Source organism: Monopterus albus, unplaced genomic scaffold, assembly GCF_001952655.1.
Source record: "Monopterus albus unplaced genomic scaffold, M_albus_1.0 scaffold38.1, whole genome shotgun sequence".
NCBI classification, from domain to species: domain Eukaryota; kingdom Metazoa; phylum Chordata; class Actinopteri; order Synbranchiformes; family Synbranchidae; genus Monopterus; species Monopterus albus.
Window position 1 is genome coordinate 2,672,145 of NW_018127918.1, and position 14,877 is coordinate 2,687,021.

Below are 14,877 nucleotides of genomic sequence, written 5' to 3' on the forward strand. Positions count from 1 at the left end.
AAGCTTGAGTTTACATGATTTCATGTGTCTCGCCTTTTAGTCAGAGTGAGTCCTTCAGTCTTACTTGGAAATTTCCCAATGTTTTTTAAACATGGTTCCCCTTATTTAGAAAACAGGACAATGAGTAGTCTATACTTACTTTCTTGATAAAACTATCCAAAGGAGGAACTTCACTTTAAGGAACATCAGGCCTAAACTTTGAAGAGGAATTCCTCTGAGCATGTCAGTTGAGAAAAGCTGTTTTGCTGGACCCGAGCAACTGATGTTCAGGTGTTATTATTCAGATAGCAACATGAAACAACATTATCATTGATTTGAAGTCCTGTTGAAACCAAGTCCAATATGTAGTCTTTTTCTGTCTCTGTTGTGGTCTCAACTAGCTCCTGAGGGGAAAAAACAAACATCTGCTCTCTGGCTAGATGCTAACTTTGTCTGTATGCTGTCTGGGGCTGCACATGAGGGAATGTGGGGAATGCCATTCGTTTTGTAGGGATTTGGTCATAGACCTAAAGACTGGAATGCATTTACATTTGACCTGATGATGGCACTAGATGAAAATATTAGACATTAAAAAAGTTATTTCAAGTCATTCTCAGGGGGACATGAATGTCTGTCTCACTGCAATTAATCCAAAAGATGCTGACACATTCAGGCTGGTGGTACAAATGTTGTGTCTCAAACATTTTTGCGAGGCATTTGTGCTGGAAGAAGTCAAACTTGTGGCTGCAGTATTTCTAAAATATTTGCTGTGGCCCACTTGACCATGCATTCTGTGGGTTTTCCAGAGTAACACTGACACTTTCTCTGAGGAGATGCTGAATTTTTCACATGTAGATTTCCTACTGGGCTGGAGCAGAGACAATCATCTAAAAAATCTGGACAAATAAAACAGATTATGTTATGTTTTTGACTTGATCGTAATCATAGCCTGACATCAGCCCAGCATCATCATAAACTCTTCAGCATGTGCATGGACAATAAAATGGGAAATATGGCATTATATCATGTTTATCCTGCAGCCATGTGCCCAAGATCTTGTCTTGCTCATGATGCAAATGTCTGAACTGCAAACTGAATCAACCTGGACTCTCAGACACAATGCTCTTGGAAAGGCCTCAAAGCAAGTAGAATCAATATGCCTATTGTTTTCTTTGCTAAAACAGCGAGAAGTACAATACCATTGTTCTGAGTGTTTGTCCTGTCTGTATTTTGTCTGCTGGCCTCCTCAGTGTTTCACCACAGACTTTAAGCACAACAGCTGTTACTGGTACAGTGATTCAGAACACGTAACGACAGAAGGTTTGATGTACACACAGAATTAAGCGTCCTAATCATATAACTATGGAAAAGAAACAGTCATCTCTGGCCTTTGGTGATAAATCTAGATAGAGAGCACTCTTTGGGAGTCCTGGGATCATTGCAGATAAATAATAAGATGTCTGTTTTCAGTTTGCCAGATCATTGGTGCAAGGCACAGCCAATATTGCACAAACACACAGAGGTCAACATGCACATCCATCTCCACCGAGATACTCCCAAAGATGGTTTCTTGACTTGAAACAGATGGAAAAAGGACTGAATCATTATCACTCACATATTTAGATTAGCGTTGTCTAGTGATATGACTTATGACTGCAGCACAGATAATCTCAGTTCCATCAGAAAAACTGAATAGGTTAGAATTTGAAGGAAGCAGCAACTTTTTTTAAGCGATGCTTGCAAGTCACATGGTTGTAGGTATGACAGTGTAAGTCTATTGGTCCGCCACTTCAGACTGTAATATGCCAACAACTATTTAATGAGTTGGCTTGAAAATTTGGACAGTCATTCATGGTTCCAACAGGATTAATCCTACTACCTTTGTTACCCCCTACAAGTCCTGTAGCGCCACCATGAGGTTAACATTTGTGGTTTTGAGTGAAATATCTCAACACCTTTTAGATGGATGACAATAAAATTTGGTACACACATTCAGGTTCTCCTCAGGATGAACTGAAAGCAATTTTCATAATATCTTAAATTTTTGTTTAAATTTTTACTCTGTCCAATTCTGTGGTTTACGACCAAATACCCATCGACTTTCTCGTCTGACTAAGCTGAGCTTTACGGTTAGTGCTAGTTAGCAAATGTTAACATATTAAAACATGGTGTAGTTTTAGTCCTCTACTGATTCATCCTAACCTCACATCTGACATTGTATTAACATTTTAACTAATTAACTTGAACACGAACCATGATTTCTGTGACTGAGTTCTTAAAACCAACCTGGCCAGTTTTTGTCACCTCTTGCAGAAAATAGTGCAATCATTCAAGTTAATTTAAAACAATAATATTAATCAAAATTGGAAACTGCAATGTTTTCACCTGAGAACAATGACATAAAATTGTTTAGAGGGAAGGGGCCTTGTGACTGACCCTTAGCAGATATAATGCAGACGATGCAGGATAAATCCTGTTTCCTCTTTATTTTCACTTTCTATTCTAAAATTACTTGACTTCTCTTATGTGACTAACTGACCTGCTCCTGCTTTTATTAAGCCTTATAATAATGTTTTCTGTCTTTGTTTTTCTTTTTTTAATCTAAGCATGACTAAACTATGAAAGGTTAATGCTGATTTATGACTCAATGCCCAGAAAAGGAAAAGTGAGTGATATCTGCTTCCAATTAAGGACCACAAATACTTCCCGTAGACCTCTGCTGATTCTTTTGCTGTTCATCTCATAAACAAGTAAAAATGTGATGGAATTTAAAAAAAAAACAAAAGAGTGTTTGAAAGGAGTCCTCTAGAACTTTGTTTTGTCTTTGAGTCAAGAAGGAGTGAAACTACAATCTGGTGCGTACATATAGACTTTGTAGATTTGACCTGGGAGGAAACTAACATCCCTTCAGAAGCTGAACAATTGTGAGCCTACTTCCTCCTGAGGAAGAGAAGTTTCCACTGCCTTCTATTTTTTTTACTTTGCCCTAAAAAGGTGATACCATGGTGTAAAAATAAATTGGGTTAGTTCATTTTATTTCCCAGTATATCACTTTCCACTTTCCTGGAACCATCTAAGTAAGAGAGGATTTATAGAGTGTTTCAGGGATTCAGTCATTTGCATTAGTTTCGTAGCAATGTTTTGACCCTCTACAGTTAAGCAACAGGGGTTTTTTTTATAGGCTAGGTTTATATATTTCAGAGGATTATTGAGTTAGGATATTCATATAAGCAAATTCACAACAGAGAAAGTGAAAATTTTATACTTTAGTTTTTATTCTGCTATGTTTATCTGACAGCTATAATTACTTTACTAATAGAGGTTTGCAAATAAAACATATAGTGAGTTTATAAGAAATTATGCTTTATGTAGATTCAAGTATATAAGTAGAGCTGAAATTATTAATTACTATTAACTCACTGACAGAAAATTACCTGAGAATAAATTTGATAAGTCATGTTTCATAAATAATGTTTCATGGTTCTCAAATGTGAAGATTGTGATGACTTTTCCTTAAAGTGTTTTGCTTTATTTTAATAGTTCGGGGGTTTTGACTATTGGATGGGCAAAACAAATGTTATGGGGGCTGCTTAAGGCTCTAAGTAATTGTGATAAAATTTGTCACTACTTTCTGACCTTTTACAAACCAAACATTTTTCCAAATCAATTCATTAATTTAGAAAAAAAATCAGCAAATAAGCCTTCATCTAAACACAACTACAACATGCTATATGTCTCACAATTTCAGCTATGTAAAGCATTTTAGGCTCATTTTCAAGTTACATAAGGTCATGTAACTGTATTTATCAGATTTTAGAATTCATTTCAGATATGAGATTAAAGGGATGTAGATTACTGTTGGGGCTTCCGGTAACTGCAGACTCGTCAACAGCAAAGTTCATTAAACAAATTCTCAATCTGAAAGACTGCAGTGAATTTATGTAAGACGGGATTTGGAGCCACACGGTTAATGTTTTTACTGATTCACTGTATTATTAGGACAGCCTTTTTCATGCTTCAAAGTCTTGTTCTGGTAAAAAATTTTGTTACATGTTTAGTTGTCTCCAGCCTAAATTATATCTTAAAAACAAAATACAGTGAAAACTATATTTATAATTTAAGCTATTATATCTCTTTTAAACAGTGCTTAAAAGTGTGTTTCATGGCTGCATTTAAATTGAACACACGCAGGGACACATTGACATTAGTGCCATCCCAGAAAATAAATTCATGCAGTGCTTCATTATTAAGGCAAAACCCCATTTCTTACTGAATGCTTACCATCTATGAAATTTCTGTTCTTGTCTTGACAGTGAGAAAGAAGCTTTTTCCCCCTTGATGTAATACAGGGCGGCCCTCGACAATTTCCTGTACCACCCAGGACAGTAAATTACCTCCAGTAACTGTGACAAGAGGAGGGAGGGGAGGGTCTGAGTCACTGAGTGTAAAAGGTTTTTGTCAGACAGCTACAGCTTTTCATGCTGAACAACACTTTCTCAGCCTTAAAGCCTTAAACCAAACATAAATAGAGGAGTAAAGCAGACAAAGAGAGCTGAGGTAGAAAGGCTGGAAAAAATAATAAGATGCCTTCCTGATGGATCAAATCAAATCAAATCAAATTGTATTTGTATAGCGCCAAATCACAACAAAAGTCATCTCAGGACACTTTACAAAGTAAGGTCTAGACCTTACTGTTATCAATATTATTAGATTGGGGAAACCCAACAAATCCCCCTTGAGCAAGCACTTGGCGACTGTGGGGAGGCAAAACTCCCTTTAACAGAAGAAACCTCCGACAGACCTCGATTCTTGGTGGGCGGCCTTCTGCCTCGACCGGTTGGGGTGAGTGGATAGAGGAGAGACAAAAGAAGAAAAGCAACAAGACACAACAATCAAACACTGATCAGGTCGATGTGGCTGGTGACTGCTCGTCAGAGATGTAGAGCTCCAGGGCCAGGGCAACCTGCAGAAAGGTACAGGGAGAGAGAGAGGACACACTACGGGAGAGAGGAGACACAAAGTTAGTAATGTGTAATGGTGGCATATAGAAGCATAGGGAGAGAGTTCATGCACTCTTAAAATATACTGACTTCCCGTCTCCCCAGTCTGTACGGGAATATGAGACAGCTTAATACTCTGAGCCTGTAGTGGATATTTCATCCTGATCACAGGCCAGAGCACATGTATTACAGCGTGAAGTGGGACTGAGTCGTCGTCTCTGTCTGTATAGGCCAAGGCTTCAACTTCCTGTAGCATACTGAGAGAACTACAGGTTGTGAAGATACGTCTGAAATCACCCAGAGCTGGCACGCAGCCGGCGCATGCGGGGAGCCAGTGGAGAGAAGCTAATATGGGAGAGATATGATCTCTCTTGCTAGTTCCTGTCAGTACTCTGGCTGCAGCATTTTGGATTAACTGGAGGCTTTTTAGGGAATTATTGGGACATCCTGATAGTAAAGAGTTACAGTAGTCCAGCCTGGAAGTAACAAATGCATGGACCAGTTTTTCAGCATCACTTTGAGACAGGATGCTCCTGATTTTTGCAATATTGCGCAGGTGAAAGAAGGCAGATCTAGAGACTTGGTTTATGTGTGATTTAAAGGACATATTCTGATCAAAGATGACTCCAAGGTTCCTCACAGTAGTACTGGAGGTGAGAGCTATGTCATCTAAAGTAACTATATGATTAGACAGCAGATTTCTAAGGTTTTCAGGCCCAAGCACAATAACTTCGGTTTTGTCAGAGTTTAGAAGTAAGAAGTTGCAGGTCATCCAGGCCTTTATGTCTTTAAGACATGCTTGAAGTTTGACCAGCTGATCTGATTCATTTGGCTTCATAGATAAATATAACTGAGTATCATCTGCATAGCAATGGAAATTTATGTTGTGCTTCCTGATAATATTGCCTAAGGGAGCATGTATAAAGTGAAGAGAATTGGACCTAACACAGAGCCCTGTGGAACGTCGTGACTGACTTCAGTTTGTGTGGAACATTCATCATTAACATGAAGAAATTGAAATCTTTCTGATAAATAAGATTTGAACCAACTTAGTGCAGTTCCTTTAATCCCAATAACATGTTCAAGTCTCTGCAGTAAGATGCTGTAATCAATGGTGTCAAAAGCAGCACTGAGATCTAAGAGGACAAGTATGGAGACAAGTCCTTTGTCTGAGGCTAGGAGAAGATCATTGGTGACTTTCACCAATACAGTTTCTGTACTATGATGGACTCTAAATCTTGACTGAAAATCCTCAAACAAATCATTCTTGTGCAAGTGGTCACATAACTGCTTTGCAACAGCTTTTTCAAGGATTTTGGAAATAAAGGGGACATTGGATATTGGTCCATAATTAGCTAGGACACCTGGGTCAAGAGGATAAGAACTGAAACATCTAAAGTGCCTAAAACTTTTGCACAGCTTTGCTGTGACATGCTGGGGTTTTATGTAGGGTTATAGTGCTGTATGTGTGGAACTATTTCTTGACTAGGTGCAGTGGCTGCTGTTTGCATGACAATGTCACAGTGATGACAAGACACCATAAAGCAAAAAGCATATTTCCCAAATAACAAAACCTGGGCACAGCTAGCCTTAGTAAAATGCACCCAAGCAGAAAATGTTAGCACTATTTTTGACTTGTTCGTATTCAAATTGTTTTTGGTAAGTGATCATTGCCTGAAGCACAACAATATTGCAACTCTACTGTAAAATGCAAATAATATAACCCAACTATTACATTAAATATTTGCCTTTATTTTATTTTTAGCAGCTGAGCAGCTCTACCTATGATGTCATTTTCACACATGATGACAGAAAAGAGGATGTAAATATATTTCAACTTGTAAATTTACCATTTTATCACATGTTAAAGTGAAACTTTGCATCATACAACCTGCCCAGGTGTCACTGGAATTCACCACTTTGTTATCTGTTTGAGAGAAACTTCAGTGGTACGCTTAGAAATTTCCCACTTCATATGGCCACACAAATGCACCGCTGCAAAGTAAAACTACATCACAAAAGCACCCATCTCTTTGTTATATGAAAATCAGTGCTCATATATCATATTGCATTATTTCTGGGTAATGAAAATCAGCAGCCACTAACATGCTCTGTGTTTAGCCTAAAATATATATCTCTGTAGGGCTGCAGCAATTACTGTTTCTAATATGTTTTAGCTTACCATATATCACAGAACAGGATCAGTGGTGGCCTATAGGTTGGAGAAGTAAGCTTGTGAACAAAAGGTTGTTGGTTCAATCCCTAGATAAGAGGATTACATCTGTGGTGCCCTTGAACAAGGCCCTTGTCTGCTCCAGTGGAGCTGCTCAGTGGCCAGCAGGTCTGACTGTGGTTGTACTGGGCAGCTTCCTGGAGTGAATGTGTGTAACTGTGTGAATGAGAACAGAGAGAGGTGACCTGGGGATTACAAAAGAAACATTGTTAAAAAAAAAAAAGCATTAAATATACTGGCAAATGACTATAATTTGGGCAAACCTATACCTATTTATCATTACAAGTCAGACCTACAAACATTTTTAAGGGAATAGTTCAACATTTTAAAAAATATATTAATTTGTTTTTAGGTGGAGAGCTAAATGAGACTGAGATAGGTTCATGCTTGTCCATTCAATTTCAGTGGTGGAATGTAACAGTACTTATGTACTGTACTTCAGTACAATTTTGAGATACTTATACTGTGCTTGCACTACATTTCAGAGGGAAATATTGTACTTTTTATGAAAAATTTGTCAGGACAAGTATGTGTTTAGGTTGTTAAGGAGTAAATATAGTATGTTTCAGTCATCTTTTCAATGATTTTTCTATGCTGTTTATACTTAACTATAAATAAATACAATAAATACTCTTCCTCTTTAAAGATGTTTTACATCAAACTACAAAAATGAAGAATTAAACAATTATTAACAGTATGAGGCTGTTAGGGTCAGAGAAGAGTATAGCTCAATAATCAAGAGACAACCATCAAAAAATTACATTCAGTTTAATGACATATCAGTGAGCGTTGTTTCCTTATAAACCTCCTTAAATTCTGTAAAAAGTTATTGTAATGTGTTAGCAATTAGTTTTCATTCACAGTGTGTTTGGAGGAGCAGTTTAGAAAATATGGTATTTGCCTTCTTTCTGACAGTTAGATGACAAGATTGACACCCCTATCATATACAGCATGTAAAATGTGCCTAATGTGACTTTTAGGACAGCCGAGCCTGGCTAGCTCTTCTCCTCCGTTTCCTGCCTTTGTCCTAAAATGAGCTTAGGACAAAGTAAGAGTGGTATCAACCTTCTACCTAGCTCCCAGCAAGAAAGAATATCATTGAGTAAAATATTACCATAATGTGTGTTTGAACACAAAAAAACATATAGAGAGTGTGTATCTGAAATAACATTTTAAGGTATTAGCTGTACAGTGAAGACAAAAGTAACTTAAAATGGGCTGCTATAAATACAGTTTTTGTCACACAAATAATTTATCCCACATTATTTATATGTGTAGAAAATGGCCTTCATTTGGTACAAAGCATTGCTTATAACAATATAGTACAAATCATTTCAGTTTACCTAATTAACAATAATAATAATAATAATAAATTACCTTGACATAGGATTTGCTTCAGATTCTAGCAATATTGCTTTCTTAGTTACCAGTCACAAAATAAGATACAATCATACAAATAGGTGGAAATATAAAGTGCAAACTAAATAAATGGTAAAGGAATGTAGAGTAGATCATGTAGAGTCATCTCATATGATCCTGAACCTACATGTAGTGTACTAACTTCATCTAATCACACTTCATCACCCATGAATAAAGAGCATTTAGTTTCATGACCTTTTGTAGTGTTGTATTTTTTATTTTTAGCTTAAAGGAAAGTTCCACTTTCAGATTATCTTACAGTTAGTTATCTGAACCAGTGCTGACACTCTCCCACAAGCTGTTTTTTCACTTCTCGGTCACTGATGTATTTTTCTTTTTCACATTTAACCCTAAAAGTAATAGCTGAGTATTTTTTGGAAAGTGTATTTATTTATGTACTTGATGAAAATCAGATGAGAAGGTCAGGACCGCAGTTTTGTCAGTATGGCAAATATAAAGTTACAGGTAGCAGTTAACTTAGCTTTGCATAGGTGGAAACAGCAAGGCAACAACAACCTCCTCATGTACTCTAAAACTCACCAATTAATGTGTTATATCTAATTTAGTTTAACACTCTTTGTACAAATTAATTAATCATTATTCCTTTAACTAGCCAAATACAGGGTAACTATTTTTACTAGCTAACTGTTTTCCCATTGTTTCCAGTCTATATGCAAAGCTAAGCTAGCTGGCTACTGGAGGTAGTTTCCTATTTATAAGAGCAGTACAGATCTTCTCAACCAACTTTCAGAAAAGAAAGCAAAAAATAGCATGTCCCAAAAACTCAAGCCATTCTTTTGACATTTTATAGCTGCATTTTAGTTGGCTCTATAAGCTCCTGTGGGAGAAAATGGTCAAAAGTGTTGGCATGTGTTAGTGTGGATTTTTACTTTTACATTCAATAAACTCTCATGCAGCTGAATATTAAAAGCAAGCAACCAACACTGCTGCTTACAAACCAGAAAACAAAGCAAATGCATAAATCTGAACCATTTATGCAGTCTTTTGTTTATTCAGTCATAAACTGTATATAAAGTTGGACATGTTACCACTACCTGCCACTATGCAAAAGTGAAGCCAAAACTTTACAAATACGGTGGTGGCCATCATGTTTTGTAAGGCATTTTTTTAACTGGAAGTAGCAACCAGAAGTGGAGCTGCATTATCAGACCTCCAATCAAATTAGTGTTGTCAAATTAGCTGAAATACAGCCATTTTTATGTCATCAATTAATTTTAGTAACAACCATCAAAAAAATGGCCATTTGTACATGGAACCGAGATGATAATATCTACCTAAAATGACAGAAATCCCCTTTTGGAAAAATTTGTTATGTACTTTGGCTCATGTCCCATCTGCTAGCATTGAGAAGGCGGGGTTTATGACCTATACTGCCACCCACCACTAAGGGGCAATCGACCTGTGGTGGCTTCATTTCTGGGGAGTTGTCACATCATTCATCTTTATATGCAGTCTATGTATTCACCTTAAGCATCTAGTGTACCAGGTGTACACGTTACCTGTACGCTAGCTAGCAAGGGACACATTTTGCCTCAGGTTTCATCCCTTGTGTAGTAGATTCATAAAGCTCAGGGAAAAAAATCATTTTTTTCTCATGTTGAAAATGCAGACATGTCTTTGCCTCAATTTGCACTACCCCAGGCAACTTTGCATCTGATCACACCCGCTCGTGTCTTTCCATTGACTTTATATGCACTCGTGGTGATAAAATCCATCTTTTGTTCTGTCTGTACACCTGATTTAACCATTGCGGTTACTTTTTGCATTACCCTTCTCAGTGTCTTTCACATTACCCAAATCTGGATTGATTCACTCTAAGAAAAAGATGGTAGTAATAAATCCAAATTAAGGCTTCACACTATCCTTTTGGGTAACACCACATACAATACATTCGTGTCTTTTTCTGCTAAAACCAACTGAGTTTCATCTATAAATTCCTTCAAGGTCCCGCATGTGCAGTCTTCATTCACATTATGCTCTAAAGCTTCTGTTATGCTTTCTTTTTTTTGAGTGGCAACGTTTAACAAACAGTGCTAAAACAATCATCACAATTAATAATGTCACTACAACAGCAATAATGTAGTTTTGGGTACTCTGTTTATGACACATTTCTTGGGTCACTTTCTTGATGTTGACTGGCTCTGAAAATTCATCATGAAGGCAGGTCACACTGTCAATGTCGGGAACATCTACAGCTGAGTGCTGGACCATGTGGACGAAGCCGAGGTTCTTGCAGCAGCTCAGTGGGTTGGAGCCCATGTAGAGGGTTTTCAATGAGCGTTCCAGAGTGAGCATGGTACTGTACTCTAGGGTGACCAGATTGTTGTTCTGCAGGTTTAGGGACTCAATGGAAGACTCTTTGTTCCACATAGGTAGAGAGGTCAGCAGGTTGGTGGACAGGTCTACGTGTTTCAGACTCCTCAGTGAGGACAGGTCTGTGTTTAGACTGGAAATGTTGTTTTCCCTCAGGAGGAGGTCAACCAGGGAATGCTCGAGACCAGAGAGGGAGTCTTTTTCCATGTCCAAGCCTGGGTTCCAGGACAGGTCTAGTAATTTCAAAGAGGTGTTGGCAAATGCATTTGCAGGCAGAGTCAGCAGATTATTGTCAGATAGGTACAGGAATTGCAAGTTTCGAACAGAAGAAAAGAACACACAACTGGGAGGATGCTGGTAGTCTTGATCTGTCAACTCTGGCATGCACTGTTTTTGCTCTGAGGCACAGATTTTCAGGTTGTTTTGCTGGAGCTGCAGGTACTTGATACTTGGAAGTCCTTGAAATACGTTATGGTCCAGGGTGGTGAGGCCATTTCCTTGTAAAAAGAGATTTTCCAGTGATAGCATGGTGTTTTTCTCAAATGTGAGACTCTGCAGCGAATTATAGCTGAGATTGATAATCCTCACTTTCGATAGAAGGCCTTGAGTAGTGATTGAAAATGAGTTAATACAGTTATTACTCACATTTAAGACCTCAAGTGATCGCATAAAGCAAAAAGAGGATTCTGGTATGCTTTTGAGTTGGTTGTAACTTATGTCCAGGTATTTCAGGTGCTTTAAATAAACTTTTGTATTATTTTCAGGACTTTCTGAGGTGCTGATGCTCTGAAGCTGGTTTCGTGAAATATCAAGATATTCGAGCACATTGTTTCTGGGCAGAAGAGGAAAGTAAAGCAATTTGTTTTCACTCAGATCAAGATAGAGGAGGTTATAGAAACGTGTTGAGTTGATGCTTTGGAAAATCTCCATGCTGTTCTTGCTGAGATTAAGCACTTTTAAGTTATAGAGATTGAAGTCTTTGATGCATGTGATTGAATTCTTGGACAAATCAAGTTCAGTCAGAAGATTCAAGGAGTCAAAAGCTCCATCTTCAATCTCCAAGATGACATTATTGTGGAGGCTGATTTTTTTCAAAGACAAGGATCCACTGAAAGTATTTTGTGCTATTTTGGTGATGCTATTGCTGTTCAGAGAAAGGGTCACCAGTGAGGGAGAATCAGCCAGGAAATAGTCTGACATCCCTGTGTACAGCCCGTTGCTTGAAAGATCAAGTGACTCTACAGCTGTAAGAGGCCCAACATTGAATTTAGAGAGAGCAAAAACATTCAGATGATTCTTGGACAAATCCAGGACTTTTAGGTCAGGCATGTCTTTAAAGAGCCCTGGCTGGATGAAGTGGATCTTGTTAGAGTGAAGATTTAGATGATGGAAGCGGGTACGATACGCTAGAGTTTCCTCTGTGAGATTTAGCACGTGGTTACAAGAAAGGTCCAGCGTTTGGACACCATGAGGAAGGTCGACTGGTGCACTCCTGAGGTCCAGATCACTGCAAAACACATCCATCTGGACCTATGAACAGAAACAGGCACATAAGTCTCATTGTGTTGGCGTCTTGCCACGACTGCCTGACTATGACACAACACAGACCAAATGTTTGAAGTTTACGTGGAGGGTCGATTTATGAGTCAGTGTATCTATGGCATGTTCTTGGCAATGAGTTCTTTGAGGTTTATGATGACAAATCTTTTTATGCTGGCTATTTCTCTTTAAATTAACCTAAATAGTTAACTGGTATTTAATGACAAATGACATAGATCTCATTGTCAAGGTCTTCAGCATAGAGAAAGCACCTTTATTACCAGCACATACCTGTTGTCCTCTTCTCCCGCTTTTTCCTTAATAGATTGTTATTAAGTGTTTTTTATAATTGAAACCAGATGGCCAAGAGACCGTCCAAAAACAGCACATAAAACCGTCTCCCTCACTGCTTTCTCTTAGAGCCCGACTACATTTAGCCTCTTGGCATATTCGTAGGATCCTGAAACATTCCTTGTAGCTAACAAGCCAGTCAGAAACAAATACACTGATTTATTCAAGAGCCACAGTACAGGGCAAAATATCTTGTAACATTCCTTGTAGCTAACAAGCCGGTCATAAACAAATACACTGATTTATTCAAGAGCCACAGTACAGGGCAAAATATCTTGTATCTATTAACAGGCACTAAGGACAAAATCAGACATATTGTTAGGAAAATATCACCAGAAAAAGGATGATCTATGACTACTGAATGTAACCGTGTGCAATCAGTGATATCCTTAACTGTGTGTTTCCTGGATCCAATTACATTCTTGAAAACTCTGGTAATCTGAATTTAAGTGTTTGTGTGTATAAAATATGATTCGGGTATGTGGTGGTTTGCAGCACATTTAGTCATAGTAATAATATAACAAATGACAACGCAATAAATGGGAACTAAAGTACGAAAAAAACACTCCTTTGAAAGCTTCAGGAAATGTATTTTAAAACAGTACTCACAGGTCCATATGTACATTTAAAGATTTACCAGTCATTGTATTCATTTCTTCTCCCTATGTCGGATCAAAACTTACTCCAGTATGTGAGACCCACATTTTTTATTTGCACTGAAATACAGAGCTGTGCCCTATACTTTGTCCTATATTTCTGAAGTCAGACATCATGTACAGGTTTAGTAGAAGTAATTTATGAAAAAAGGATCCTTAAATGCACAATTTTCAAAATTTGAATAGCTAAAATTATGTTTGAATTATTCATAGAGGATAACTGAGCACTTTAGTTTGTTTCTGTCCAACATTGCTTCTACATTTGAACATTTTGCACAACTCAAATCGCAATTTGTCCAAACTAAATTGTCGTCTATTTTTCTTCTAAGTAAAGTTGATCAAGCTGGCAAGACAAAAAAAGTAGCCTGACAGATCAAGCTCTGTGGATTTACAGTTCTAATACAGTATGGAAAGGGGGAATGATTACAACAACCACTGACTCAGTGTACTGTGGGCATGTGAATATTTCACTGAGAAAAATATGGATATACCCTTGCATGGGCAAGTCACATAAATTAATGTGCACAATTCATGGGGTGATAATGTGACTTTGCATGTCCTTTGTGATGCACATCTTCATTTCTACAACATGAGTATTTATACACACAATCAGACCGACTGAACGGATGTCAACAGCAAAGCTCTGACTGACATCTGGATATTTTTAGAAGCTGGATCCACCACTAAAAGTGACGCACTCTTAGTTTCAGTATCATGCTATTTTTAGAAATGACATGAAACAGAGTGAGAACCTGTTTTATACTAAGGCTCCCATCTTTATTTCATCCTCCATGTGATTTCTCTGAAAATTCACATGTATTGAGTCTGTAAACAATTTCAGTAACACACAATATCAATGCATGAACTCTCTGTAACTGTAACTCTGCTATGGTTCACTCTATAGCCACTTCATGAAAGTTAAATATTTGCTGGCCTTTCCTGGGAAAACAAAAATTCTCCAGCCTTCAGGAAGCGATGCCTGTCACATTTACAAGAATTACTGCAGGCAATTTGCAAGATTAGCTAAAATGTATATCATGATATACCAGAAAACCCAAGGAAACAATGCCCCAGTCACACACTTAACTGAGAAGTGCAATACAAAAACACTTCATTTATTCTTCCACTGAAGCTATAATGTTTAACTGTTCGAAAATTAAAGGCTATTAGCAGCGTAGTTCAAGAGCTTACACTAATAAACCAAATCTGCTCACGTCAGAATCTTTCCAATAAACTTACACTAACAAACCAATAAACTATCGGCCTGTAGTTAATCTGAAAATAACCTCAAGCACCTGATGGATTAAGTCTTAAGTCAGTTGTTGTGGGGAAAAACATATTCAGTAGTTTATTACCTGGCTATGCC

The 14,877-nt window shown here is 37.7% G+C and overlaps 3 protein-coding genes across 6 annotated transcripts in view; 2 read left to right on the top strand and 1 right to left on the bottom strand.

Annotated features, from left to right (window-relative positions):
- rad51d (RAD51 paralog D) overlaps positions 1-14,877 on the top strand; it is a 477,561-nt gene that overhangs the window by 267,116 nt on the left and 195,568 nt on the right. The gene's annotated exons all lie outside the window — the stretch shown is intronic.
- LOC109959351 (N-acetyltransferase 9-like) overlaps positions 1-14,877 on the top strand; it is a 561,041-nt gene that overhangs the window by 74,920 nt on the left and 471,244 nt on the right. The gene's annotated exons all lie outside the window — the stretch shown is intronic.
- The window catches only part of lrrc32 (leucine rich repeat containing 32), a 15,941-nt gene continuing 9,066 nt past the window's right edge, over positions 8,003-14,877 (bottom strand). For both annotated transcript variants that reach the window (XM_020598597.1, XM_020598595.1), the window contains one exon: positions 8,003-12,495. In XM_020598597.1, the coding sequence (XP_020454253.1) occupies positions 10,624-12,495 (1,872 nt within the window). In that variant the 3' untranslated portion in view covers positions 8,003-10,623. The remainder of the gene's footprint in view (positions 12,496-14,877) is intronic.